General features: G+C 40.3%; 2 protein-coding genes across 2 annotated transcripts in view; both read right to left on the bottom strand.

Annotated features, from left to right (window-relative positions):
• Nucleotides 1–2977: 2977 nt before the first annotated feature.
• On the bottom strand, nucleotides 2978–13520 carry ZBTB24 (zinc finger and BTB domain containing 24). Its single transcript, XM_059469633.1, has 7 exons — nucleotides 13283–13520; nucleotides 11392–12388; nucleotides 10816–10983; nucleotides 9536–9619; nucleotides 8721–8804; nucleotides 6382–6463; nucleotides 2978–5499 (listed from the first exon to the last, which is right to left on the bottom strand). The coding sequence occupies exons 2-7, from the start codon at nucleotides 12359–12361 to the stop codon at nucleotides 4686–4688; spliced, it is 2202 nt and encodes a 733-aa protein (XP_059325616.1). The 5' UTR covers nucleotides 12362–12388; nucleotides 13283–13520; the 3' UTR covers nucleotides 2978–4685.
• Nucleotides 13521–15726: 2206 nt separating this feature from the next.
• Nucleotides 15727–26898, bottom strand: part of AK9 (adenylate kinase 9) — a 59300-nt gene continuing 48128 nt past the window's right edge. Inside the window, exons 27-36 of the mRNA XM_059469079.1 lie at nucleotides 25331–25544; nucleotides 24327–24528; nucleotides 23011–23157; nucleotides 21522–21742; nucleotides 20153–20349; nucleotides 19467–19636; nucleotides 18637–18735; nucleotides 18449–18555; nucleotides 17777–17887; nucleotides 15727–16067 (exon numbers count right to left, since the gene is read on the bottom strand). Of these exons, the coding sequence (XP_059325062.1) occupies nucleotides 15865–16067; nucleotides 17777–17887; nucleotides 18449–18555; nucleotides 18637–18735; nucleotides 19467–19636; nucleotides 20153–20349; nucleotides 21522–21742; nucleotides 23011–23157; nucleotides 24327–24528; nucleotides 25331–25544 (1671 nt within the window). The 3' untranslated portion in view covers nucleotides 15727–15864. The remainder of the gene's footprint in view (nucleotides 16068–17776; nucleotides 17888–18448; nucleotides 18556–18636; nucleotides 18736–19466; nucleotides 19637–20152; nucleotides 20350–21521; nucleotides 21743–23010; nucleotides 23158–24326; nucleotides 24529–25330; nucleotides 25545–26898) is intronic.

The following is a 26898-nucleotide window of genomic DNA, read 5'->3' as shown; positions in this document are numbered from 1 at the left end:
ACATGTGCTGTGCTGCATTCAGTTCAGAGAGGAAAGCAATTACCACAAAGAAAAATATGGAAAGCACATGAGACTGTGCAGCACCTTTAAACAATGATCCTGAAAGCCTTTCAAAGGATGTGCAGCAGTGCTCTTGGAAACCTGAAGTCCTTTGAAGAATTCACACATACCCTGACACAAGACCCAAGAGTTTTGCTTCCGTGTGATTCTTAGAGGGTTTTCTTGGTCCAAACTTCTCCACCTGGTGCAGCTGCAGCTGTTTCAGTTCCTTCCAGTCCAAAATAGCATCTGAAAAAAACCGAGAAACAGAAGAGAAAGCAGACAAAATTAATTAAAAAAAAATTATACATATGCACACACACATGTATTTGAGAGAGACCCCTACATGATGATACTAAAGCAGAGCTGCTAGGGGTCACTGAGAGACATCTTGGTGAAGGGCAAGTAAAATCACCAAATCACAGAATGGGTCAGGGTTGGAAGGGGCCACAGTGGTCATCTGGTCCAACCTCCCTGCTCAAGCAGGGTCAACCCAGAGCACAGGGGCACAGGATTGTGTCCAGGCAGTTCTCCCTCCAGTGAGGGAGACTCCACAATTTCTCTGGGCAATGTGTTGCAGTACATTCAGTTAGTCACACAGGGAAATTCTTCCTCATATCAGAAAAATTTGCAGGACAGGGTAGGAAGTTTGCTAACTAAAGCAAAAGTCTGCTTCCTGCTATTCCAAAGATACTTTCAATTAGGTAGGATTAAAATATTAGCCAGAAATGACCAGTAAGCGTCCTACAGTGAGATGCTGAGAATATGCCTGGATGGGTTTTTCCATTTGGAAGAATTGCTTGGGACAGATATGATCAGTAGTCCCTCTGTTGTGGAACACCATTTTTTGTTCACCGTGTTTTATAGAGGATCTGAAAAGGGCTAGAACATAGAGAACTGCTTTAGCTCATGGGACTGCGACTCCGCAAGAAGCAGACTCTTTAATTAGTCTGTAATGACTAAGTAAAAGCGGTCCTGACATCATAGCTCTGCAGAGTAGGCATTACTTCTTCCTTCTCTGCTCTTAGCAAGAACCTGCAGTGCAGGAGAACTGGGAGAAAGGCCTGCTCAGATGGACTTCTGCCCATGTGAAGATAAGCATGGCCAGGAAGGAGCCTTGGCTGCTCCCGCACGCTGAGGCACGCCTGCTGTGCAAACTGGCCTCCTCCCAGGCACTCCCAGCTCAGACTCAGCTTCTCTGGGATAACCATACTCACACGAGATACTGGCAGGGACACAGTCTGCTGCAGGCTTGGAAAACATGGAGAGACAGGAAACATACCCAGCTGCTGTGCTCACACAGGCACAGGGTTGGTGATTAGGAATGAATCCCATACTAGCTTCCACAGTTAAGGTGAAGTGGGAAAAGACTGAAAAACCCCACATCCAAGCACACCAGGATAGGCATTAGCAAACACCAACCATGACCTTCACCACAATGACTAACCAGCTACAACACTGAAATTAGTCTTTCACAAACAAAGAAATGCAAGCAAAACTCTTTCCTCAACAACTGGCAAGATCAATGCCAGGCTCAATATCCTTAATTTTAACCTGTGAATAGGCATTGAGTTGGAAGAATTTGTGATGAGGTTGACTCCTCTCCTTTTCCTCTAAGATGTTAAAAAAAAATTGCTGTACAATCCCTAGTAGCACTTTCTTTTCCTATTGGCAGGGTAATTTACTTTTACAGCCTATATGAAATAAATACTCTGATATTAATTTATCAAAACCCAAGATGCTGGACTGGAAAGCCAAGCAGGGGAATTACACACACAACAGACAAATGCAGGCTCCAGAGTGTGTTTGCTTTCCCTCCCAGGGATTTGTTTCAACTTGCACCTGGAGAACCAACCAAAATCTTCAGAAAAAGCCAAAATCTGACAAACTTGCATTTGGAAAAAAAAAAGTGAGATCCTATCAGAGTTCAACCACACTAGGTAACTTACAAATTGAGCAGAGGTAACACACAAGGGTGTTAAATGCTTACAAACCCAGATCTTTCTGTAGTCCTCTTACTGCCCTGCATTTACGTCTAAAACCTTAATCTCATTTTAACGTAGAAAGCAGTGAGATGGATTTGTTAGGATTAGTCTATGTGAGAAAAAGCAAAGTTAAGGTATTTACTGGCTAAGGAGTAAAGATATTTAGAGAGCTGTTCTGAAACATAGTTTCTAAGGGATGCTTTTTTTTCCTAAATCATTATTAGTGGCAGCTGGACTGAAAAACAAGGCTGAAGTGGTTTCCTTTCTAATTCAAAGCAATCCTAGACTTCAGCTGAAGCCTTTTAAAAATGCACACACAGAAAAAGGATTAATTTTCATCTTTTAAGAGAAAGGCATTCACTAGAAAGAAAGCAAATGGTGTTCAAAAAGCAACATTTGTTGATATGAGAAGTCACGCCAGCTTCTTGAGTGCAAGCTACAATATGTGCTGACAGTTTAAGCAATGCAGGGTGCAAGATTAGTCATTGCCCTGCTATTCACAGCAGCTTGTTTCTTCACTGGTAATCTGCAGAAAAGCAAAACAGAATTCTAAAGACCAAACTTCAGGTTTTTTAGTGGCAGGGAAAGCACTGAGAAATCAGTATATGGAAGTGTATCGTGTTTTCAAACTGCAGCATGGAACTGAACCCTGCAAGGATAACTGCATAACGAACATAACAAAGTTCGAAGAAGAAAAGTATTGAACAGTTCCTTGATTGGTAGCCTCAGAATTTAGCTTGTAACCTGTTTTTAAGCATTTCAGGACTCATAAATATATGGCTGACAATGAATTCTGTTCACGTTCCTGAAAACTTATGACCACACAGTAGTCTGGCTGCACTGTACAATGTTTTAGATAAAAGCAGAAGTTTAGGATTAAACTGCCAGAATATTTACTATAAGCTTATACAATTAATCAGCAACATTGTCATAAGTGTTGTAACAGGCTTTACTGTATTTATTTATCTGCTCTTACAACATCTGGACTTCAGGCTTCTCAGGCAGAACTGCAGAATATGCTGGTTCACTTTGGTGGCAGAATGGATGCCAATTTTATTTCTCCATTCTGAGAGGAAAGGTGAAAAGCCTAAACACCTTTGCATTGATTTATTCCCACTGTCTACCCTTATCATGATCCATTCATATAAAAGTGATCCAGTACTTTGACCACATGGAGATACTTAGCCAAACTTCTGCAGCATGCAGTCAGGAGCAGGCCAAGTAATCTGGACTTGGAACAAAAAAAAAAATATAAAAAATGTGGGTAATTTTGCTTTTAAATTCACCATGTTTTTTAGAATTTTTTGTTTGTTGTAACATAAACGTTCATATAAATCACAAATATGACATTTTAAAGCTGAAGTGACAATTGAGTATGTTCTTTTAATTAACAGTGGCATTTTATCTGGATTTTAACACTCCAGTGCAAAGGTGTTACCAGTAGTCAAACCTGAAAACAGAAAGCATGTATTTTGGCAAGGCATTTTATTACCATGTTAAATCTTTTTTGTTAGCAGTCAGTCATTGAAAACAATCTGTACACATCTAATTTAGTCAACAAAAATAGCTGTACAACTTTAAGTCATGTGCCCCATTTATGTAACTTGTTAAGTTCTGAAGTGATGCTCTTCATTGTTTGAATCCTCACATAAACAATTACCAGTCTTAACATATATTAAAGTAAGATTATGTTCTTCTTTCAAAAGTACAAAAAATAACACTTTAAATATACAGTGGTTCCTAAGCTTAGACAGAATCCTGTCAGGAAGAGGGTTTTGCACTTCAAGAGACAGTACTTTCAACATCAAGAGCTCTTCAAAGTGCTTGGCAGAATGTGTGAACACTATCCCCCACTTACTAGATGATGAAATAAGGCACAGAGGTCAACTCCCTTGCCCACAGTCACACAGAGAGTGAGTGGCAGAACTAACAGAGCAGAATGTGTGGGGTTTCAGTTCTCCAGTGTAACCATTGCATCTCATTGCCACTATTCAAGTGCAATGGCTTAAATGTTTCTGAGGAGAAAGATGTGTACAGCACATGGTAAACAGGAGGGAAGATTCAGGGCTAGTTAAAGGCTGCAAACAGTTTCAACTCAAACCAAATGAATCTGGTAGTCAGTAACTCATAATGCACTTCAGGGAATGATTACATAGAGAATAATACATTAACCTGCAGAGAGATAGCTCATTAAACAGAAGAAATATGGTGTTTGCTTTGCAAAAAGTACTGGTTGTCTTAAGCTTGACAATAGCTCAGGTATAACATTAAGTTTGTCAGGGAAGTGGTACTTTGTGATCCACAGATGTCCTAAACATTGTTCTCCTATCAGCCAGGTGAACTTCTCTGAAGAGTCACTCAGAAATGCAAATAAGGGCTAAATATCTCCTCAGGAGGCAGAGATGTGAATGAGGCACAAAACCCCACATTAATTGCTTGTGAGATACTTGTGAGGACTAAGTATGGTAAAGAAATACCAATCCAGAAAAACAAAGTAGTCTAAAATAAATATGGTTAAGGAAATTGAGTCACTCATCCAAAATCACCAAGAAGTGCATCTTTGGATAGCTTATGTTGCAAGAAAACCACACGTGACACATGTAATCCCTGCTGGGATGAGAAGCATTCTCTAGCCCAGCCGTCTGCTGACAAACAAGCATTTCAGAAAGCCTGTCCCTGGATAGGATGCTCAGGAGATGACTCATTCACTGACAGAGGCTGCTGATGGGATTCAGAAACAAGTGCACTTTGATTCTGTTCCTCACTGACTTGATGGGAAGGAACTGTGTCATGGTTAGAGCGAGACTGCTGACTTGATTCCTGAGCCAGCTGCACGTGCTGAGCTGGATGTGAAGATCCCGGCAAGTGGATTTGTTCATTTTGTCCTTGATGAGCATGGAGATGTTCTAGCGCTTCCTTGGAAAGAGTGATGACATGCATTTGTTCAGGCTGGGCAGCCTCTATTTGGTTTGCAATCATATTGATACTTTGAATTTGTTCTGCTTGCTCCTGCTGAGCTGAAAGCAACAAGTTTTGCAGCTGCTGTGGCGGCTGCGCAAGGAGCGCGAGGTTGGCAGCCTGCTCTGTGGTCATGCTGGGGGCACTTTCTGTGGTCACAATGCTGATGCCTTGATTGTGGCTGGGCATGAAGTTGATGTTGTGTACTGCATCTGTAACCAGCAGCTGAATTTCCTGCCCTCCCGAGGTGGCAAGTTGGTACTGCTGCAGCTGGAGAATGTTTCGCACTTCTTCCGGATGAGCGTTGGCGCTCGGGGCGGCGCTGCCTTCCTGAAACTGCTTTTCCTTGCTGTGAATTTTCAAATGAGACTTCAGGTTGTCCAGACGAGCAAACTGCAAACTACATTCTGGGCAGGCAAAAGGCTTTTTGCCTGTGTGTAAGATACAATGTCTTCTCTTAGCACTGGAATCAGAGAAGGATTTTCCACATATATCACAAGAATATGGCTTTTCTCCTCTGCAAAAGGAAAGAACTTGATCTCATTAAAATATTCACTTTGACAATGCTGCTTTCTGAAACTTATTCTGTAATAAAATACTTAAATGATTACATTGTTTTTCTAAATTGTAAGTACTTAAAGGGTAGTGTTAAAAACATCCTCTATTTGATCTCCTGATTATCTCTATTTGACATCACAAACTGTTATACACTCCAGAGCTACAGCGAGAACTGCCTTACTCTGATAAAAACAGAGGTACAAGTTCTATGCTGCTAGACCTTGATAAGAATGCAACAACATAGCACAATTCTAAGCACTGACCGTTTTAAGAACATTCATTAACAGTGTGGACTTCAAACCAAAAAGAAGTTTCCAAATCCTAACTTGCTGCCTGTGTCAAAAGGACAAGAAATTTTACTGGAAATGTTTTCTTAGACAACAGTTCTCCAGTGATTTAAAATCTAACATGTCTTTATGCAATGCACTGCACTGACAGGGGTAAAAGACAACTAATGCTGTTAAAGAGACAGGATAGCTCACGGGACAACAGGACAATGCTCCAACAACCTTGATACACCATAGCTACTGTTCTGCTCTTAAACAAAACGTACAGTAAAATTTTCACAAAAATAGTATAGCAGTAAGTACACTGTCAGTGAACAGACACAAAACACCAAAGAAGACTCTAACAATATCTTGGTGCATGAGCATTTAGGACTTCAGTACTTTCCACTACCAATTTTTTCCTTACATAGATTAAGCAAAAATGTTAAATTTTTAACAATCATTCAAAATGCAAACAAGTCCTGACCGTTCTGCAGTTAAATAAGCACTACTTCTAGTTATAAGACTACAAGTCGCATTTTTAAAGAATGTAATGAAAATAAGACATACTTTACCTGTGAATTCTAATGTGAGTCTGAAGTGAACTTTTAGCTGTAAATGATTTGCCACAAATCTCACAAGTGAAGGGCTTCTCACCTATCAAAAAGAAATGTGACTTTCCTTTTGAGATAGCACTTTTCATCAATTCATTAAAAACATTTTGTGTTTTACCATATACAGTATCAAGCGTGCACTGATGGCTCCTCACACTTCTGCCATGGTTCGGCAGATATCCAAAACTGAATGAACTCACTAGTCAAAATGAGGGTATAACATTTTAAATGTACAGCTCTAGCATTTCTCCCCTTTGAAGATGAAGAATTAGGTGATCCAAGCCCCCAAAGCAACAAAAAGCTGTACCTATGGCACAGATGTGTGTGTTCTACATGGAACAGAAACACTCTGAAAAAGGCTGTCCCTGAACCCTGGCATTAATGCCACGTTCATGTGCAGCACCATCCACATGAGTAAGCCCAAACTTCCAAAGCTGGAAAATTAGGCCATTATCTTAACAACTTGCCTGGCTTTCTATAAGGCTCCATCACACTAGGCCTATGATAGTCTGGAAACACCAGTTAGAAAAAAAATAAATTATCATGAGTTAAATAAAATGTGAGTTTGTTTGGGGATTTTTTATTTGTTGGGGTTTTTTTCAGTGCATTTGGAATTTTGATGATAATTGAGTAGAAGCAGAGAGGCCAAATTAAATTATAAGAAAGTTCATAAGAAACAGATACTACCCAACCAAAGCAAATCCTAATTCACACCATAACAAATCCTTGTAGCACTGAGGCTCTTTAAGACACCAGACACGAGAATCCAGATCACCACTGTGGTAATTCACACCATCAAAGCACACCAAATCCAGGGATTGGGAAGCAGCCAGTTTCCAAGGAAGCTTCCCATTTAGCATAGAACTGCAATGCTTACCAGCTTTCATGTGGCTTTGGAGGGCATAGATAAAGGATGAGAGAACAAGAAACATTGGTCAGAAGGGACCTTGGTCACCCAGTCCCAGCTTGCTACTGAAAACAGGAGTAACTTCCCAAGTAGACAGTATTTGTTACAACAGTGTTACCAAACTCCTGCCAAAGTAGAACAGTTCTATCTATGTGAACCCCTGTCCCCCAAATGCCTTGGAATTGTACTTTGCTTTTGGGATGGGACAGGTGAATTATTATTTCTATATAATTAATACTGGCTGTATCTTGCCTGTCTTTTCTAGTAGCAAAATATATTGCAAGCCAGTTTATGCTAAAAATCAGCTTAGCTCATATATTTTTGCAACTTTCCTTGCTAGTAAGCTTCCTCTTCTCATTTCCCACCCCAAACTCATATCCCACTACATTTAGAGAGCTGTATCAGCTTCAGATACAAAACTCTTGTGTGTGTCAACACTGAGTTCTCCATACAAAATTATGTAGGTATCATATGCTAGCACTATTCTGGATAACCAAAAGCTCCCAGAAGGACAAGTTTTGGCCTTAGCATATCCCAGAAAATTTAAATCTTTTTCACTTAGAAAAGAGAAGGAAATGAATGAGATAAAGTATGCTTGAGAATGAGTTATGCATTACAACTGCAAGCAACACACTTAAGAATAATTTGATTTTGTGAGGAAACAATTGCCACTGTTTCTAGTTACTTTAAAAGACAAAATTATTCACATGTCACCTTATGAACTTATTCTTCAAAGAGAAGTATTTTATGAAGTTTATGCCTTGCTATTATGAGAGGATAGATCAACATTTTTATCTCTGTTATCCAGTGATTCATTACCAGCCTGCCCTCTAAATCTCTTAAAACACCCCCTGACGCACTTGCATTAAATCATCCCTCCCAGCCCATCTCCTCTCAACATCTGGTTTATCATGGCACAGTAAAAGCTAAATGGAAATAATTATTTTCCTGGTCACAGCACGTTTCATAAGCACCCATCCCTCACAGACAGAGGTGTCCAACTCATTTAGGACACACACCTTCTGTTGCTTGTCAGCTCACTGCAAGCCTGATACATGCTGGATACAACTCTCCTAACAAACTGAATTCTCAGTCCAGGATTCTATCATGTGAAAGCTAACTGGCATTTTCTGCAGCAGGTTTTATAAAACTGGGGAAAAAAGCCCTCTTCCTGTAATAGGCACTGCTTCTGTGCTGCTGTAACACAAGCTTTTTTGTGCTCCTGCATTCTTGATGTCAAATCTCTTCATTAGCAACACAGGCATCATTATGCACAAGTAGAGCAGAAGTTCATGCCACAGAGACAAATGTAATTTGCTTAACATCTTTTTGTCCCTGTAACTTCAAGAAAAAAACAATCACAAACCCCACAAAACTCAAGGTACAACATTACCTGTGTGTGTTCTTAGATGTTTCTTTAGCTGAGCTGCATCCATGAATTTGCGACGACACTGGTTGCATTCCGGCAGTGAACGGCCTTGTCGCAATAACAAAAAAAGTGTCAGTGCATAAGTGATCCCCTGTATCTCTTCAGTGATCTTTGTTAAAGCACTTTCCTGTAAAATAACCACTTTGCTATAATACAGGGATAAAACAGAAGGTGATTCACTGCCTCCTCCCTATCTTAACTGTCACACTCCTATTTCTCAATTTAGTATTACCACAGGAAAAGAGGGGACTGACACCTGCTCCTACCCAAAAACACCTTCACTTGAAGCTTTTTAAATTCTGAAGCTTTGTAAATTCTGATTTTCTCCACCACTTCCTCTTTTTGTAGCTCCATCCCATTCCAGAAGTGAGAAGAACACTTCCTAAAGCCTGTATGCCTTTACTAGTCCAAAGTAGTGGGCAACTACAATGCAATTTGCATACCAGGCAGCAGACATAATTGTTTATACAATTCACAGCTTCTATATAGCATGGACAGCAGGGCTAAAATAATGAAGTTGTATGTCAAATACAGTGTAACTAATTTTTAATCATCATAAGAGCCCTTCTCAACTAAACACTTTCCTACACATTGCATTTACTACACACCATCATGTCTTTTTCACCCTATTCACTGTTTTATACCTGTCCAACACAGGACACACCAAGGTAGCAGAGACTGAATACATCACCGAGAAAGAACTTTCAGCCTAAGTCAATCTTTAGGAGGACAAATCAGCATGGACTGTAAGCCAGGTCCTCAACCCAAACTTGTTATACCTGTGTGTAGTCGATAGTGGCTCTTGAGCTGTCTCTTTTGGCTGAAGTATTTCCCACACTGATCACAGGTAAAAGCCTTCTGCCCTGTAGAGAAAATCACTTATTAAAAGGTAATCCAAAGTAAATGTAAGGAAATAAATAAAATACAAAAGTCAGCTGTGAGGACCCAATTCAGTTTTGATTTGCCTCAAAATGGCTGTCAGAGGCACATGGGAGAGGGGTTGCACATGAGCCACGCCCAGGAGGCACCTGGGAAAAGATGGAGGAAAGCCTTGCCTCTGGGGAGACCTTTCCTGGCAACCACTTCATGTCTGGCATGGGACAGGCAATCAGGAGGGGAACACTGAAGACACTGTACCCCAGAGACACTCTCCAGTCAGATGGCAAAAGGTCTCTGCCAATGGACTGCACTGGGACATTGGACTGGGCCAATGGTCTCCTGTCAGCAGGTGGACTTTCGGAGGAGCCGGAGCATGAAATGTAACTGTGTCACAAGTCCCAGGGCTTTTCAAACTTGCTTTTTGAGTTGGGCTTTTGTTTTGGGGCTTTTGTCAGACTGTGCTTTTGCTTCTGAGGCTTGGTGATTCGAGGGGCTTTTTGCAACTTGGTTTTGATTTGGCGCTTTTAGAGTCTTATGCTTTCTGCCCTGGCCCCAGTGTGCCTTTTGGCTCTCTTGCCCTCGCTGGCTCTTGCTCACCCTTGTGTCTGTCCTGCCTCCCTGTGTGCCTGACCACTTCCCTGTCTGCTTTGTCCCAATGTCCCTGCGTCCAACCCCGCCCACCTCCCAGCCAGCCCACTGCTGTGATCCTTGCCACAGCTGTGTCCAGGGCTCTGGACCTCCTGCCTGAGCACCCCTCACCTTGTGTCCAGCTGCCTGTCACTGCAGGAGCCGTGCCCAGGCTGGCAGCATCCACATCCCCCACCTTGACGGCACTCCCCGACCTCTGGTGGTAAAGCCCTCTTCCCTCTATGTCTCCCCTCTCTCCTCCCATTCCTCTCCCATATTTCTTCCTCTTGTTCTATCTTCTCTAACTCTCTTTAGCAGGGTAACTTATTTTCATTTTGGTTTTTTCATTACCAATAAAAGAATCTCAGATACAAAGTTTGTCTCGTTTGACATTATTTTGTTCCTGACTATCCAACTATCCATTTTTAAAAGAACTCCTCACAGTTTCCCTTAGTGGAATGTGACACCAGTATACACAAGATGAATCAGAAGTACCTTGTTTTCAGAAAGGCAAATTCTTGCAGCAGAGATACATTTGCCTTGAAGTATTTACCTGAATGTAGGCTCATGTGCTCCAGAAGAGAATGCTTTGTTGTCAGAGCCTTACTGCAAATGGTGCATGTGTACGGCCGTTCCCCGGTATGCATCCGCTCATGCACTTGAAGAGAATGCTTCTGGGAAAAGCCTTTGCCACACTCACTGCATTTAAAAGGGCGTTCCCCTGAAAGCAAAAGACAACATTTTTAGGCATAGATGCATCATTTCTCACTAGAAAGTCTAAGCTGATAGTGAGATGCATTGCAATGTTGTAGCTACTGAAAAAATTAGTCTCGATTAGTGGTAAAGAGGCAAGCTTCACACAGGAATAAAATAATTCTTTCACTATTGCCATATAATTCAGTGCTTAAACAATGAAATTATTAATTACTCTGAAATCTAGGTGAGACATAAAGGTTCTGAGATCTGCTGACAAGAATAAAACAGCAGACACAGAACAAACCATAATTCGGACCAGCATGCTATTTTGGATATTCTTGCTGTAGTCAACAACCAACACCTCAAGAGTCACTTGCCTTTGGCAGCATTCCTTAATCTAACCCAAAAGCAGCAGCAGTCTGTCAAGGCCTACCTGTATGGCTTCGCTGGTGAATAGCCAAGAAATGACTGTACTTAAATACTTTGCCACAGTCTTTACAGCGAGCTTCAGAACCCACACGCTTTCTTTTTCCATCAGCTCTCTTTGCCAGTCCTTCCTCATCCTCATCCCCAAGAAGTTTGTAATCTTTTAGTTTGATTGATCTCCTTATTCTACGTTTGCTGTAACGGCTCTGAGTGCTCTGTATTCCTTCAGATTTGGGATCGTAGTTTTCATCTTTCTCAGCTGATAGATTAACAGCAGCCTCTGAGCCACAAGCAGGTTCACTTTCTTCTCCATCTTTCCTCACTGAAGCCTGTTCATTGGCAACTGTTTCTCCTACTTCAGTGTGTTTTTTCATATAATTTTGCTCATTTTGCACAGAGTTGTTCTCTCTCAGCTGCCCATCTTCAGAAGAATTTGCTCCTGATTCTTCTTCTTCTTCCTCTTGGACAATCTTGATTTTCCTTGGCCGCCCCCGTTTTCGCTTTGGTGGATCATCATTTTTCCTGTCACTTGCAACAACAGAGGCTACACTTTCAGCTGGAGCTGGCAATGCACTGCCTGGGCTGCGGCTTTCCAGGTAGTCTGTACAGGCCCAGACCAAGTCAGTTACTTTCAGCAGCTGTGCAGTAGCCAGGATTTGTTCTGTGCTTTTCTCACTGGCACAGAGGCAACCAGTGTAAATGAATTCTAGCAGAACTCCGAAGGTGTCTGCCACCATTCCCTCCAACATATAAACTGACTGCCCTATTTCATCCTCATTTACAAACATCATTGAGAAGTATTCACTGCTGGCAGCCAGCAAAGCTTTATGGGCTCTAAATTGCACATTCTCCACTATCAGAGTAATGTCACAAAGAAAATCCTTTTTTCTTTGTTCCTCAAAATTAGCTAGAATGGTATCTTTGTGAGCTTTGGAGTGGATGATCAGTTTCTCAGAAGGATCAGTTGTTTTTGCCATTTTAATTATGAATATTACAGGAGGTGCCTAGAAAAACAGAATAGCTTTAGTAAAAAATTATTTTAACAGTCGGCATTATAAGACCCAAGTATCATTTGTTATACCAGTAACAGAGTTCAAGAGTTTCTGAAGCAATTCTGAATCCTCTGAGCTTTTGAAAAATCAACACTACTGCTGATATGGAATTTCTTCAAAAAGTATTTTAAAATCCTATGAAAAGGCTACAGATAGTTTTTTAGAATTACTGCCTATTTTTTTAATCTCTGATGTACTGTGAACCCTGTATTATCTAAAAGAATTTGCTACCCTAGCTTCTGAAACTAAAACAATCAGACAGAAACAATTCCTTGGTCACAGCTCCTTAGTACAGCACTGGCTTTTCACGGCAAGGCTTTGATAGTGGGGCAGTTACAGGGGTGGCTTCTGTGAGAAGCTATCAGAAGCTTCCCCAATGTCTTACAGAGCTAACACCAGCTGGCTCCAAGATGGACCCACTGCTGGCCAAGGCTAAGCCCATCAGTGGATGGTAGTATCACCTCTGGGACAACAGATTTAATAGGGGGGAAAGAAATGTGCACAACTGCAGCTGGAGAGAGGAGCGAGAATCTGTGGGAACAGCAGCCCTGCAGACACCAAGGTCAGTGCAGAAGGAGGAGCTGCTCCAGGCAGAGATTCCCCCACAGCCCCTGGTGCAGACCATGGGGAGGCAGCTGTGCCCCTGCAGCCCATGGAGGTCCATGGTGGAGCATAGATCCACCTGCAGCCCCTGGAGGAACCCACACCAGAGCAGGCTGATGCAGGCTCCTGGCAGGACCTATGGCCTCATGGAGAGAGGGGCCCCCACTGACACGGGTTTGCTGGCAGGACTTGTGAGCCCATGGAGAACCCAGGCTGGAGCAGACTGCTCCTGAAGGAATGTACCTATGGAAGGGATCCAAGCTGGAGCACTTTGTGAAGAACTGCAGCCCATGGGAAGGACTCAGGCTAAAGTAGTTCATGGAAGGACTGTCTCCTGTGGGAGACCCCACGCTGGAGCAGGTGAGGAGTGTGAGGAGTCAAAGGAGAAACAAAGGCAGTGTGCAATGAACTGACTGCAGCCCCCATTCTCCATCCCCCTGCACTGCTGGTGGGAGGAGGTAGAGAAAACTGGGACTAAAGCTGAGCCTGGAAAGAAGGGAAAGGTGGGGTGAGCGGTTTGAAGATTTGGGTTTATTTCTCATTACCTGACAGTGATCTCACTGACAATAAAGTAATTTCCTCAAGTCAAGTCTGTTTTGCCTGTGCTGGAAACTGGTGAGTAATCTCTCTCTGTTCTTATCTCAACCTATGAGCTTCTATTATATCCTTTGTTCCCAGTTCCCCTGAGGAGGGGAGTGATGGAGCAGCTCTGGTGGGCACTGGTGACCAGCCAGCACCAATCCACCACACTGGAAACAAAAAGGTCAACTGCAGTTTGATCAGTGTAGTTTACTCAGGAACAAGCTAGGAAATCCTGTAATAAATGATGCCATGGTTTATTTGAGGTATTAGGACATGGGTTGGACTAGATGATCTTAAAGGTCTCCTCCAACCTAGTGATTCTGTGATAAAACTTCACTGGTATCAATGTGGCAGGACTTCATAACCTCTTTTACCTCCCATCTATCGTTCTGAAAATGTCTCTTTTTAAACACTTTCACTTTTTTAACACTTCCAACACTTTTAACTTTACTAAGATTCAGCCTAAGAAGGTAGGTAATACAAACACAGAAACAGCAGTGTTTTGAAGGGTTCTGTCTAATACAGGGCTCATTAAGGTTATCTGTTAACGATCAATTTGTCTTGCTAGGCTTCTTCAACAGTAAATTTGCAAAAATTAATAATAAACAAAAAAATCCATCAATTTCAAAAGAATCCACCAAATATTATGGGAGAGATATGCCCGAAATGTCCTATTTATAAAACTCAGCTAAACTAAAGATAATACAAGTGTCACATTAAACACACATAAATGTACATATTTGTATTCAGTTAGTGCAACAGTTTCAATGACCTGAACAAATGCTCCACCAAACAGCAGACACTACCTCCAGATGATACCTAAATGCTACTGAGATGGTGAAAAAGGAATTCTTTAGCCCTAATCAGCTACCAAATAGTTCACTGCAGAGTCAAATTGTTTTATCTGGGAGCTTTCATTTCCAAAGCATGTGAGCCCGATGTTTGTTGCTGGAGCACCTTAAAGCACAGCTGCAGGTGTGACCCAACCTGCCTTATCGTGCAATATAAGAATTCCTGGACGGCTGCTGCCAACTCTGCCTGCAGGCATCCCCTACCCTCCACACAGACAAGGCAGTGGGTGTTTTGTGAGTTCTAATCGCATGAAGGACGTCGATGTTTAACCAGGAGGTGACAGCATTAGTATTTTGACTGCAAAATCCAAACCACGCAACTTCCCTAAAACCCCCCACCATCACAGAGTGAGGCTGTACTCCGCAGAAGGCCGCACGCTGCCGGCAGTGCGTGCGAATACACGCTCCGCTCCAGCCATGGAAGGACTCATGAGCTCCCGGGGGGCAGCGCACGGCCCGGGGCTGGGCCTCGCCACGGCTACGACCAAGGGCACCGTGCGAGTCGCCGTCCCCGCGCACCGTGTGAGCCCTTCGGGCCGCTCCCCAAGGGAAGGCCGCGCATCACTCGTGGGACGGCAGCAGGGAGCGGGCGCTGCCCCGCGAGAGCCGCGGGCCCGGAGCACCCGCCCGGTGCCGCCCGCCCTGCCCGGCACTCAGCACTCAGCACTCAGCACTCGGCACTCACCGCTCGCCGCCGCCGCCGCTGCACTTCCGGGCCGGGGCTGGCACCGCGCCTGCGCTGCCGCAGGGAGCGCAGCACGGGCGGGACTTGAGCACGGAATCACGGAGCAGCCCGGGTAGGAAGGGGCCCGAACGGATCATCCGGTTCCAGCCCCCGGCCCTGCCCAGGGCAGTCCCCAAAAACACACCGTGTACCAGAGAGCGCTGCCAAATGCTTTCCTTGAACTCTGTCAGGCTTGGTGTTGTGACTACTTCCATGGGGAGCCTGTTCAGTGCTCAACCACCCTCTGGGTGAAAAACCTTTTCCTAATATTTAAACTAACCCTCCCCTGGCACAACTTCAGGCCATTCCCTCGCGTCCTGTCGCTGGGCACCACAGAGAAGAGCTCAGTGTCTACCCTTCCTCTCCCACTCCCAAGGGCACTGTAGACTGCAGTGAGGTGTCCCCTCAGTCTCCTCCAGGCTGAACAGAACAAGTGACCTCAGCTGCTCATCATATGGCTTCCCTCAAGGGCCTTCACTATGGTCATAGCTTTCCTTTGGACGCTCTCTGGTAGCTTGATATCTCTCAACTTCAGACAAAAGATTTTATTTCTAAGATTTCATGGTTAAAAAACTGGCCCGAGAACGTGTGACATTTGCAGGCCATGTTGCAGCCATGCTGGTACCTCATGGCAACACTCCATGTGTTAATCAGTGGAAATACAGGGTTCACACAAAAGTAGGGCGAGTGCCTTTCAGGGAAAAAAACGTCTGCAGTCTGTCATCAAAGCCACGGGGCCGATCTCTTGGCTCCTGGTACGGGCCCCTCATGGCAGTCCCCAGGTACGGGAGGAGTTGGCAGTGCTCCACAAACTGCAGCAGCTTCTTCCTGTACATCTGCCGCACCGGCTCTGAGCTCCGGGGGTTGTGTGCTGCAAGAATTTAAGCAGCATGTTAGTGTCTCCTATAAACTTTATGGAATTACATTAGAGAAATTTTTCAAAGGGACCAAGTCTACTTCTGTTGGCATCACCTGTGGTACAGATAAACACCTTGAGTATTGGTGCCAAGCCAGAAAGATCAAGCCTGGTATTTCAGAAAGTTCCTGATTCCAAATAGCTATGACAATCAAAAGGATCAGGCTTTTCTTAAAGAAGACACAACAAACATGCCCAGTTGCTGTCAACTTCTCATTTCTCAGACTGTTAGATACTGGTGAAACTCCAGGCAGTGACAAATTAGGGTAGTGTGGCACACAACCCAAAGTGGCACATCCTGGGGATAGACCAGGTCTGGTATGGCTGAAGGAGCTTTAGTTCCTTAGCAGGAACTAAACTCCTGCTTCTTGTCCCCTATTTAAATGTGAGATTGGGGAATGATGTTAATTGAAGATGAGAAGGTCTAACTTCACATAGAAATAGGATGAAATTTCCAGGGGACCACAATTTAAGGTGCTTTGATCAATTTTTTAAATCAAGAATGGCATGACTACTCTGAAGAGATGCACAATAATAAATAATTCTGTATTTGCAACTAATCACAAAATCACAGGATGGGTCAGGCTGGAAAGGGACCACATTGGGTCATTTGGGACAACCTCCCTGCTCAAGCAGGGTCATCCCAGAGCACATGGCACAGGATTGTGTTCAGATGGCTCTTGAATATTTCCACTGATAAAGACTCCACAACTTTCCTGGGAAATATGTTCCAGTGTTTGGTCACTAGCACATGAAAGAAGTTCTTCCTCACGTTCGAGTGATTTGTCAGTGTACAGGAATGCTATATCTTAAAGCTGGAAGCAGTCCTACCCAGTGCTAGAAGAAGATAACTTGTTTTCCTGGATTCCTATGGTCAAACTGTTTGGCACTGCATGAAAAAAAGAGATTTCTGCACTTGCACAACCCTTCTGGTTTATCATCCATTACTAATAATGATTTAATGTTGCAATTTTTGAGCAAAACATTCCTAGCATGGGCTTCCTTATGTTAGCAAAGCCATGCTAACAATAGAATGAAAATAACCTTTTTAAATGAAGCAAACTACAGTATAAAAGCAGTTTGGTGGCTTAGGAATTGTACATTTATACTGGGGCTTAATCATGTGCCTGCCCTGTTCAATGGTCTTCCTTCAAAAAGCTGTGCTAGCAAAAAAAAAAAAAATCTGTGACAGTTCAAGAAAATTCTGGAGGGCTCTGGAAACTACATGAGGAAACACAGGATGTGAAGAGCTTTGAAAAAATAATTAAGATTGGTATTATCTAAAAGAATAAGTAAAAACGTAAAATACAAAAGGCCAGGCGAAGTTCACCCAGTGAACAGGTTGGCTTATAAATGACAAAAGTGGTGGGTTGAAAGAAATGTCAGTCTGGCTCCAGAAATCTCCAGCAGTACCAGAAACCAGCCCAAAGCTATAGCAGAGCTGCAGACAAGGACACTGAAATTGAGAAAGCTGGCAATAGTTAAGCTGACTGCAAACTATTAAAGATTATTACGTGCAACTGATATCTCTGGCTGAAAAAAACCCAAACAGAAATTCTAAAGAAAAGCAAATATGAACACTGATTGGCTATCTATATTGTATCAGAGGACATATGTCATTTATACAATTAGTTATTTTTATAGCATGCTATTTTACACACTACCTTTTAGATGGAAGGAGACAAAAAGCAGAGCAGTTTCTTTCACACTTAGGAATGGAAACTTTGGCTTAAGGCTGCCAACTTCATGCAGAGCTTTTATTAGAGAAGTTGCAACTCCCTAAAGAAAGAAAATAGGTTTAAAAGACCATTACAGAAATCTTGAGCAATGCCTTATCCTGTTGTAATGCAGATCTAACCATACAGGGTGATATCCTAAGTTGGTGAATAGTAGAAGATAACAAATTAGCATAAAATAGGGAGGGCTGTAACCATGAATCATTTTTCTTTATTTATTCATGTGTCAAAGTGTATCAAACTACTCTTAAATTTTTCCAAGTAAGTTTGTGTCTATGCTGGTGTTAAAAGTCAAACCAAAATGTGCTCCTACAAGATATGATAAACAACTAAGTCAGAAAATCTATCATATAATACTACAGCTTATTATCCCTCTCTGACGGCCTTGTATTTTTTCCATTAAAGCTACAAACATCTGTCATTTTAAAGCTTTAAAAAATTACTCTCAATTATAACTAAAACATTTTCAATTTAATATAATCTCATTAATAAATATAAGACTCAAATGCATTAAAAATAAAAATTAAAAAAAAAAACCAACAACTGAGTGGGATATGCTATATATCACAAAATCGTGTTTTAAAATAGAAAAACAAAAACTGGCCTGTTCAAGGTATCCAGGCAAAGGAAGTGTAGTTAATAGCATTGGCTCTTTTTTTGGAGGGAGTTTATGGGGAAGCTTCAGATTCCCGTACTTCTCTGGTAACCTAACCAGATATAAAGTAAGCACTTTTAAGATGTATGAACAGTGACATGATTGAAGATTAAAATGCAGTTAGTGTATTTACCTCATAAACGTCTGAAGTTTTTCATCACTTTCAAAAATATATACCTTGTCTTGGTATTTTGCTGCATACTCGATGTTGCCAGGCACCAAAGCTTCATACCTGAAGAGATGGAACAAGAATAATTCATTCACAGAAAACATAAAACATAATTTGTGTAGAGTAAATTCATGAGCTACTGGTAGCCTTCTGGTAATTCAGCAAGTGTAGCAACTACAAAAAATACCAGCAATTGGATCATCCAAGTTTCCACTACATGATGGACAGTTACAAGGTTAAAAATCTCATGAAGTCTCTGCCTCAAAATCTGCTTATTAAGGAACTTTTATAGTGCTTCTTTAAAGCTCCTTCATTTAAAATGTCAATCATATTTGTTCAGGAGATTAAAAAGGGATAACATAGAATTGGCTATTATGGTTCTCCTCTGATGATAAATTCTTGCACACTGAGGAAATCTGTGTCACTTTATGGTAGAGCTTTATGGATCTCTACAAAAATCATAATAGGTAGTTTTGCATCTACTAGGGATTTATGAGATTTCTTTTAACCTTTGAAGGCTTATGATAGAGAGAATTCAAACTATATCTGTCCATCTTCATCATGAAAGACACCAAGCCAACACAGATTCTTGTAGATCCTGTAGCCATGTAACTTTTAAAAGGTGATTTTATCTTGATTTCCAAAGCCACAGGTGCAATGTAGAGAATTGTAATTGCTTTTCCTGTCCAAACCCTGAACAACATTAAAAAGTACTTTGAAAAGATTTCCTCATTAATGCATTAATATAGGACACATATTTTGTAATTCAGATTATGAAAATTCTAGTGACATACCTCTGTTTTCCATCTAGGTAAGTGACTGGACAGTATCCCTGCATTTCAGGATTTACAGGGAATAAGGCCTTCACTTCTGCTTCAGTCAATTTCTTTGGTAGCATATGCGGGGGTGGCAGAGGGTGAGATGCCAGTGATGATACATAAACCTCAGGTCTGCACAAGAATTTCTGTAGGAAAAAAAAAAAGGTTTTATAATAATGAAAGAAGCACTGTAGGACTGTTAAACTCCAGAGGACTGGCTCACACTTTAGATACCTATTTTTTCTACAATGCAACAGTGTGTTGGCATTGCTGTTGCTCTTGGGTAATTTCTTTTCCAACCTCCTCTCAGCTGAAGTAGTCACTATTCACCCACCATCCATCACTATCTACTGCTGTCATAAGCCACTTTATAACTCAGTCTCTCCACAACAGATAAAGAAAGGAGAAAGTTATTGTTTTCAAATGAATGTTTGATCTGTGACAATTTGTAAGATGAGCTTTAGTTTAATGGTGTTTGTGCTGTATTTTGTCGGCCGAAACATGTGATAGCAGAAGTATGCAGAACAAAAGCTTGAATGCTAACAACAGTGGTCTAATTCAAGTTGCATATTACCTATTTCTGTATGGAATCAAAGAATCTAAGCAACAATGTTCCCTCTTCCCATAATCCCATCATTTTGAGCTGCTTTTTTGATACGCACTTTCAGTTCTTCCTGTGAAGCCATTCTGTAGTAGCGCCCCTGAAATTCTGCAGCAAACTCCAGTGAGGGGCTTACAGAGCAGTCAACCAGTTCACCTTTGTCTGCAAGGCTGACAGGACAGTACTGTCCACACTCTCCCAGCTGCCCCTGCAGTTCCTGGGGAGTGATACATAAACCAGCAATGCTGGCTGCTTTTCCTGTTAATGAAAGCAATTAATGATAATGTTTAATTTATGAGAGACATAGAAACATCAAACAATTTTACACTACAGTGTAGAAAGCAATAATTTGAAATTTATGTGAGATAATGAGAACTAAAACATCAATTTGATAATGAAATGAAGTTGTAACTCATTTTACCAATTAATTTTAATAACATTTTTTAGCATGTAAGAAATATAATAATTATTAATGGTGCGGGATACTCTGCATGCTCAGCTTATTAGTCTGTTCTTCTTTTTTATGATTTATTGTTTCACTCCTTTGTGTTACTAAGGGACATTTCAACCATTATTTTATGTCTTTATATTGATGAAAACGAGTACAAGGTGTGATGAAAGCCTCCCCTTTATTCTACCATATCTTGCAAATGCTACAGTCTATCAGGAGGAAATACATTCAAAATCTTTAATAAAATGTCATCTCAAAACCAAATTACTTAAAAATCATGCTTTTTCAAGCTTTATGTGTAAAAGTTAAGTGTCTTTTAATATTTTTTTACTATGATTCCAATTTTTAAGATGGGTGCAGCCACAGAGCTGTAAAAATTAAACCCAAAAGGTGGATAAAGATAAGGAAGTATATTTGCCCTTCAGAGGAATTCTAGTTAAATAGTACAGACATGTTTAAAAGGCATATTTAATCCTAACCAGTGCTGACAGACAAAAAGTCAAGTGGGAACTGTGCCATTTTAGAATAAAGTGATCTTCTTCCCAAAGCACAGAAATTAACTCAGAGGGCATATTGAAGCTTATTTCTAGATTTTAAATTAACATCTTCTCTATCCCTTCCTCTTCCTTCAGTAATAGTAAAGGGAAGGTGTGAGTTCCCCTTGTACCTTTGGGGTACTCTTTGTGATTTACTACCCAGTGATGCCAGATCTACCATGGACCAAGGACTCTGACTTCCTTTAGCAGATTTGTGTGACCCTGTTCTTGGGAAGATGGCCTCAGACTGCCCTGTAGTTGGCTTTGCCTTCACTCTTCAAGAGATCTCTTCAAGATCTCTGCAGATGAGATTGAAGAATTTAAGGGTATGTATGTGGCCAAGAATTAGCCTCATCCACAGAAAGATGAAGTTTTCAATGTACATAGTAAATTGCAGCTTTTAAAAGAAATAAATATTCTGGGAAACTTTGTTTTTCTTTTACCTTCTTTTCTTCTTTCCAGGTATATCTGGATTTGTTTAACAACCGACTGAACTTTCTGCAGAACGGTCTTCCAGACCCTCCATTTGCTATGACTGGCATCAATCACACACCAGTTCTGATGTTCCTTCATATAGTAAGTTCTAATATCATCAATGTGCTGTTTATAGCAGGAATTTTTAATAGCTAGAATCTGTGGGCTGTCATGTTCAGGATAAGGAGGTCTAAAGACAATGAAAAATAACAGTGATTTAAATCTGAGGCTTAGATAATTTCATTGAATTTCAGGTGTAAATTCTAGAATTCACTATAAGTTCGTTTTACCAAATTTTGCTTATTTGACATTGTAGAACATATTTGAGAAATACAAATTTCTTTTTAAGAATACCACCAGCTACATTGAAAAGCAGTGTACTTTGATCAGACAGTCCTGTTCAAAAACAAAGAACAAAACTTCTCCTATTTATGTCCCAAATACAACTCAAGAATTATTTTGCAAAGGATTTGGAATGTATCAACACATATTACCTGACATACACTACAAATACACCATTAAATGGTACCCTGATATTGCACATTTGATTTGTACTTAAGCCAATGAAATATAATTAGTTTCGTATTTAAGATGAAGTTTAAAGTAAATACTTTCAAAAACACATCTTTGATTTAATTTTTTTGCAATGCAAATTGTCTTTAGTCTTTTAGTAAACAATTTAACATTGTACTGATTACTTGATAAACAGAAAGAGACAAAAAGAAAAGGACAAAATGAAAGAGGCATGCAATAATGCTCCAAGCTATCTGGAACTTCTTAGAAACACTTCCTCTAATGAGAAACAGGTTCTTACACAATTTAATTTTAAGGTGAATGTTCTGTTCTTTTTCATTCTCTGTCTGTTTATAAACTACTTACTGTTCTTCCTCAAAAACAACCAATGGCTCTTTAAACAGATTATTTATCTTCTCAGAAGAACAAATAAGGAAATGAACTGAATTGAAAGGCTTAGAAGTCCTGAATTCTGTACACTACTAAATATGCATAAGTTTCATATTTTTAAAAGAACTCTGATTAAGTTTTTAAAAGACAGCTTATTAGATGAAGTATCAATATATTTTATAATAATAATTGATGAAAAATAAATTTCAGCACCAGAGAGAAGTGGTAACATTTTTGATGTACAGTTGCATTAAACCACTTAAACTAAGCAGTGGGTGCACAGCATTGCACATTTGTAATCTCAGTCCTGCAATTGAAGGGTCTGGCCAGAGCATGCCCCAAACACCTTACATCCTTACTATTTCTGCTCTATGGAAATCAAAGCATTAGAAAGGAGAGGGAATGTTTCCCATGTTTTTCATATGTGGAGTTCAGAGACAGCTGAGTTATGCTCCAGGTTAGACACAATCTCTGGGTATAGCACTGAGACACATAAATAGAGATATTACAATATTGTGTAGAAAATAAAAAAATTCTATCAGGGAGTATCACTACCGGTTTGATCTTTCCTTATCCAGCAGTGCTCTTCTGAACACTTCCTTTGTATCCATATCTAATTCAAAGATTTTCACTGGAATTATCCTAGTTGATTCCAAGAGATTTACGTGTGCTCTTGTTAGAGGATATCCATCCAGTACAACTCTGCACGCAAACAGAAGCAGAAAAATAGTTTTGAAGAAACTCACTAAGAAGTGAGTTTCCAATCAACCAGGGAGTCTATGTATATTTCTAGTACATTTTCCATGGAGACAAAAGTCTACACCCATGCCATGAAGTTATCACTGCTCTCACTTGACAGGCACATTCTTCACTCCTAAGAATTTACAACCAAATTTAAAAAATCAAGTAGGCAGAAGAAGAAATAGTAATGAGAAAAGGAAATGTACAAAGGGCAAAAGGCAAGTGGATGGCTGGGAGTTATAAAAATGGTGTACTTTAATATTCTGACACATGAACAATTCTGAAACATAATTTTAACTATGAGAAGTCTCCATATGGATTGGGAGGAGCAGTTTTTAAAGTGGTAAGTACAATTATTTACTACAGTATTTGAAGAGTTTTTATAATCATACTGAAGAAGAATAGTTTTTACATATTAGGAAATACTGGAACAAAATATGCTGAAACAATATTCCAGGATTTAACATCAAAGAGAAGCTGAAAGAATTCTGATCTCAAGCACAAATAATTTTCAGAGATTATTGCAGAATTGCCTTTCTCTGTAACAGTTCTCTTTTTTGAGGAGAGAAGTTGAATTTCATGAAATACTGATGATAAAGCTTTTTAAGTCTGCCCAGTTTCAAAGATGTTTCAGTGGGGGAGAAAGAGCCTAGGATTACCTATGAATGAAGTGATAAGACTCACTGGTTTCAGTTCCTCCTTAATAACTTGAGTTGTTAAGAAAACAAAAAAACCCCGAGTACTGAAACAGCCTGCTCGATCAAAGAGAATCAGGTGTGTCCAAGTTGGTTCTGGAGCTGGTATAAGAGAGACCAAATGGTAGTTCTCAAAGGATAGTAGAAGATTCTGGCCTATTGGCTGAAAAAAAACGTAACTGTCATAAAGTATATTACTTCGATGTACTGAAATAAAGTTACTTGGAAATTGCAGAAAATTCTGCTTCAGTCTCATTTCCCAGAGATATTGTAAAATTAAAAAAAAAAATCTCCTTTTGAACAGATTTTTTTTTTATGCAGAAACCACTGATGTGTTTTAGTGAAATTGTTCTACAGCAGTAACATGGGAATCCATGCCTATGAAGAGACTGACATGTCTTGGAGAAACCCCCAAAACCCCAAAAAAACTCTTACCCAGTGGGATTATCCATGTGATTTAGCAGAGCCACATGTAGAGCCTGGATGGCCAGTTCATCAGGCACGGTGAGTCCTTGGAGAAGGTGGGACTGTACCTTAAGTGCCAGCTCGCTCTCTGGCCGGCTGTTCAGCACAAAGCGGATGGCATCTCCTAGGGACAGGCGCAGGAACCCATAAACACTCGCGAGTCTCTGGGCAACTGCAAAATATTTCCATTTCAAGTCACAACTTTGAAGGTAAGTTGTTACTTACACAATCTGGCTTATGCACAGAGCATGCTAACACTATTCAATTTAGAACAAATCTCAGCAGATATAGTCAATATTATTAGTGTGTGTTAGAAAATATGCCTCCATTGCTGTTCCTCTTACAGAACAGCCCATCAGCTACCTCATTTATCCAGGAAAGGGGAAATATGCTAAAATTTCATCCTAAATATGAAATCATTTGAACCTGTCTCTTTTCTTCCTAACATTCTATTCTAATCAATAACTATAGTTTAATGTGCTCCTCCCTCCTCCAGTAAAAAGCAGAAATGTGTGGATTGACAGAGTCATGGAGGAGGAAAGGGACGGGAGAGGGATGGAAATCTTGGGTGCTTTTTAATCTAGAAATTTCAAAACAGACTGAGGAATGGGGAGTTTGGGGTCTTCATCCTTGATCCTAGGACTATTTCTTCATTTTACATTAGCTTATATTGACTCAAAAAAGTAAGAAAATTATAAAATAATACAACAAAGGGTATAAATAGCATAAGTCCAGTTAAGTACAAGTCCAGGTCACTAACATCTTAAGGATCTGGGATAAAATTCAGATGAACAATGCATAACTATCAGACTGTCAAATGAGACACCACAGAATGTTACTAACAGAATCTGTGCCCAGCAAGAAAAGCAGGATGACCAACCATATTAATGGTTTATGTTTTTCTAATAGCAGTAAGGACAGATACAGCTTCAGTCATTAAAAAATGATTTTTTAAAATAGATAACTGCTCATACCTGTAGTTTTTCCAGACTTTGGAAGTCCCACAATTGCAATCTTTACTGGCACAGATTGCTTAGGTTTTGGCTGACAAATATATTTGATGGGATTTGTCATAAATGTTTCTTTATTTTCTTTACTTGAAAAGAAATAAATATATTGTCGATGGATTACTGGAAAGACCGTGCTTTCATCCCTTTGCTGTGGCTTGATCACATCTCCTTGGCTTAACTGTGTAATATACAAAACGAGAATCAGTTAATTAGGTTTGACCAAGCCTTTTCCTCCTCCATCCCAGAGAAGTGGCTTTATAGGTTGATAGAGGAGTACCAACCATATGACACAGACCATCAAAGCATTCTAAAATTCACATATATGGACATAATATTTTGCTCAAATCTGAGAAACTTCTGTACCTACACTTCTTGTTCAAAAAGATGAAAGAAACATTGAAGACAGAAAGAATACTTGCTATTTCCAGTAGGTGGTACCGTAACACTTTATGTCTGTCAAGTTAGTGTAGTCAAAGATTAACATAATAGTTTTTTTAATTTTCAAAGAACAAAGAGAATAATTTTATTCCTCAGTGAATTAAACTCACCTGCCTGCCAATAGAAAATATACTGAGAATATTGTATTCACCACAAGTCATATACAAATGAAGAAAATGTAAAAAGATATCAATAGTTACATTATGGTCAAGTGAGAAACCACAAGATAAGTTGAAAAAGTTATGGGAAAAATACATGCACTGCTGATGAAATCTTTTCAAACACATCAGACAGCCACTAAAAAGTCTGCAGTGCTGATGGATCATTGACATGTATGAGATGCAATTGGCAGAAACAGTCATTGAAGTAATATCAAATTAATTCCTTGCACTATTCTTCTCTATGGAAAAACTTACTCATGTCCCTGTTGCAGCCCTTCTTAGAAGAACTGTCTTAAAGTGTCAATAAAAGATGCTTTAAAACAAAATATAGAAAAGCAGTATGTAGAAAAATTGCCCAGACAGCATTCACCTTACTCTTCTAAGGGGACGCAGAAATGTAATTCTGAGTAATGTGTAACATTGACCTTTCTTCAACAAAAGAAGGAAGATGGGAAAAATTAGTATTTTAAAAAAAAGTGTTTTCCTCCAGCATACAACCTGACAAAAATTGTCCAGTAAATCTGACTCTGTATTGAGCAAACTGAAATACACTAAGGAAAAAAACCACAGAAGTTACATGCATACACATCAAATAATGGGGAAGAGCCAACTCTGCTTCTTGTCAAGGAAAATCATACATCACAAATCCATTACTATTCTTTGAAGGAGTCAGTAAGGTTGGTCTGGTTATTACTGCTAGAGCTGGGGCTGTTCTACTGTGTAGCATTGTCCTGCCAGACTCTTCTCATACCCTTAGGTTCCTATTCCTGGATCGTCATTTCAGGGTGCTTGCTCTCAATTTATGGGTTTTCATGAGTCTGTTCTACTGCATATCTGCTTCCATTCCTCACTCAGCTCATAATGTTTATTCTCTGCTTATCTAATCAGTTGCATAACTACTTCCCCTCCCCCCCAAATTTAATCTCAAAGTAA

The sequence above is a fragment of the Ammospiza nelsoni genome, chromosome 3 (genome assembly GCF_027579445.1).
Source record: "Ammospiza nelsoni isolate bAmmNel1 chromosome 3, bAmmNel1.pri, whole genome shotgun sequence".
NCBI lineage: Eukaryota > Metazoa > Chordata > Aves > Passeriformes > Passerellidae > Ammospiza > Ammospiza nelsoni.
The sequence above is the reverse complement of the archived record's forward strand: the minus strand, read 5'-3'. Positions and strand labels throughout refer to the sequence as shown.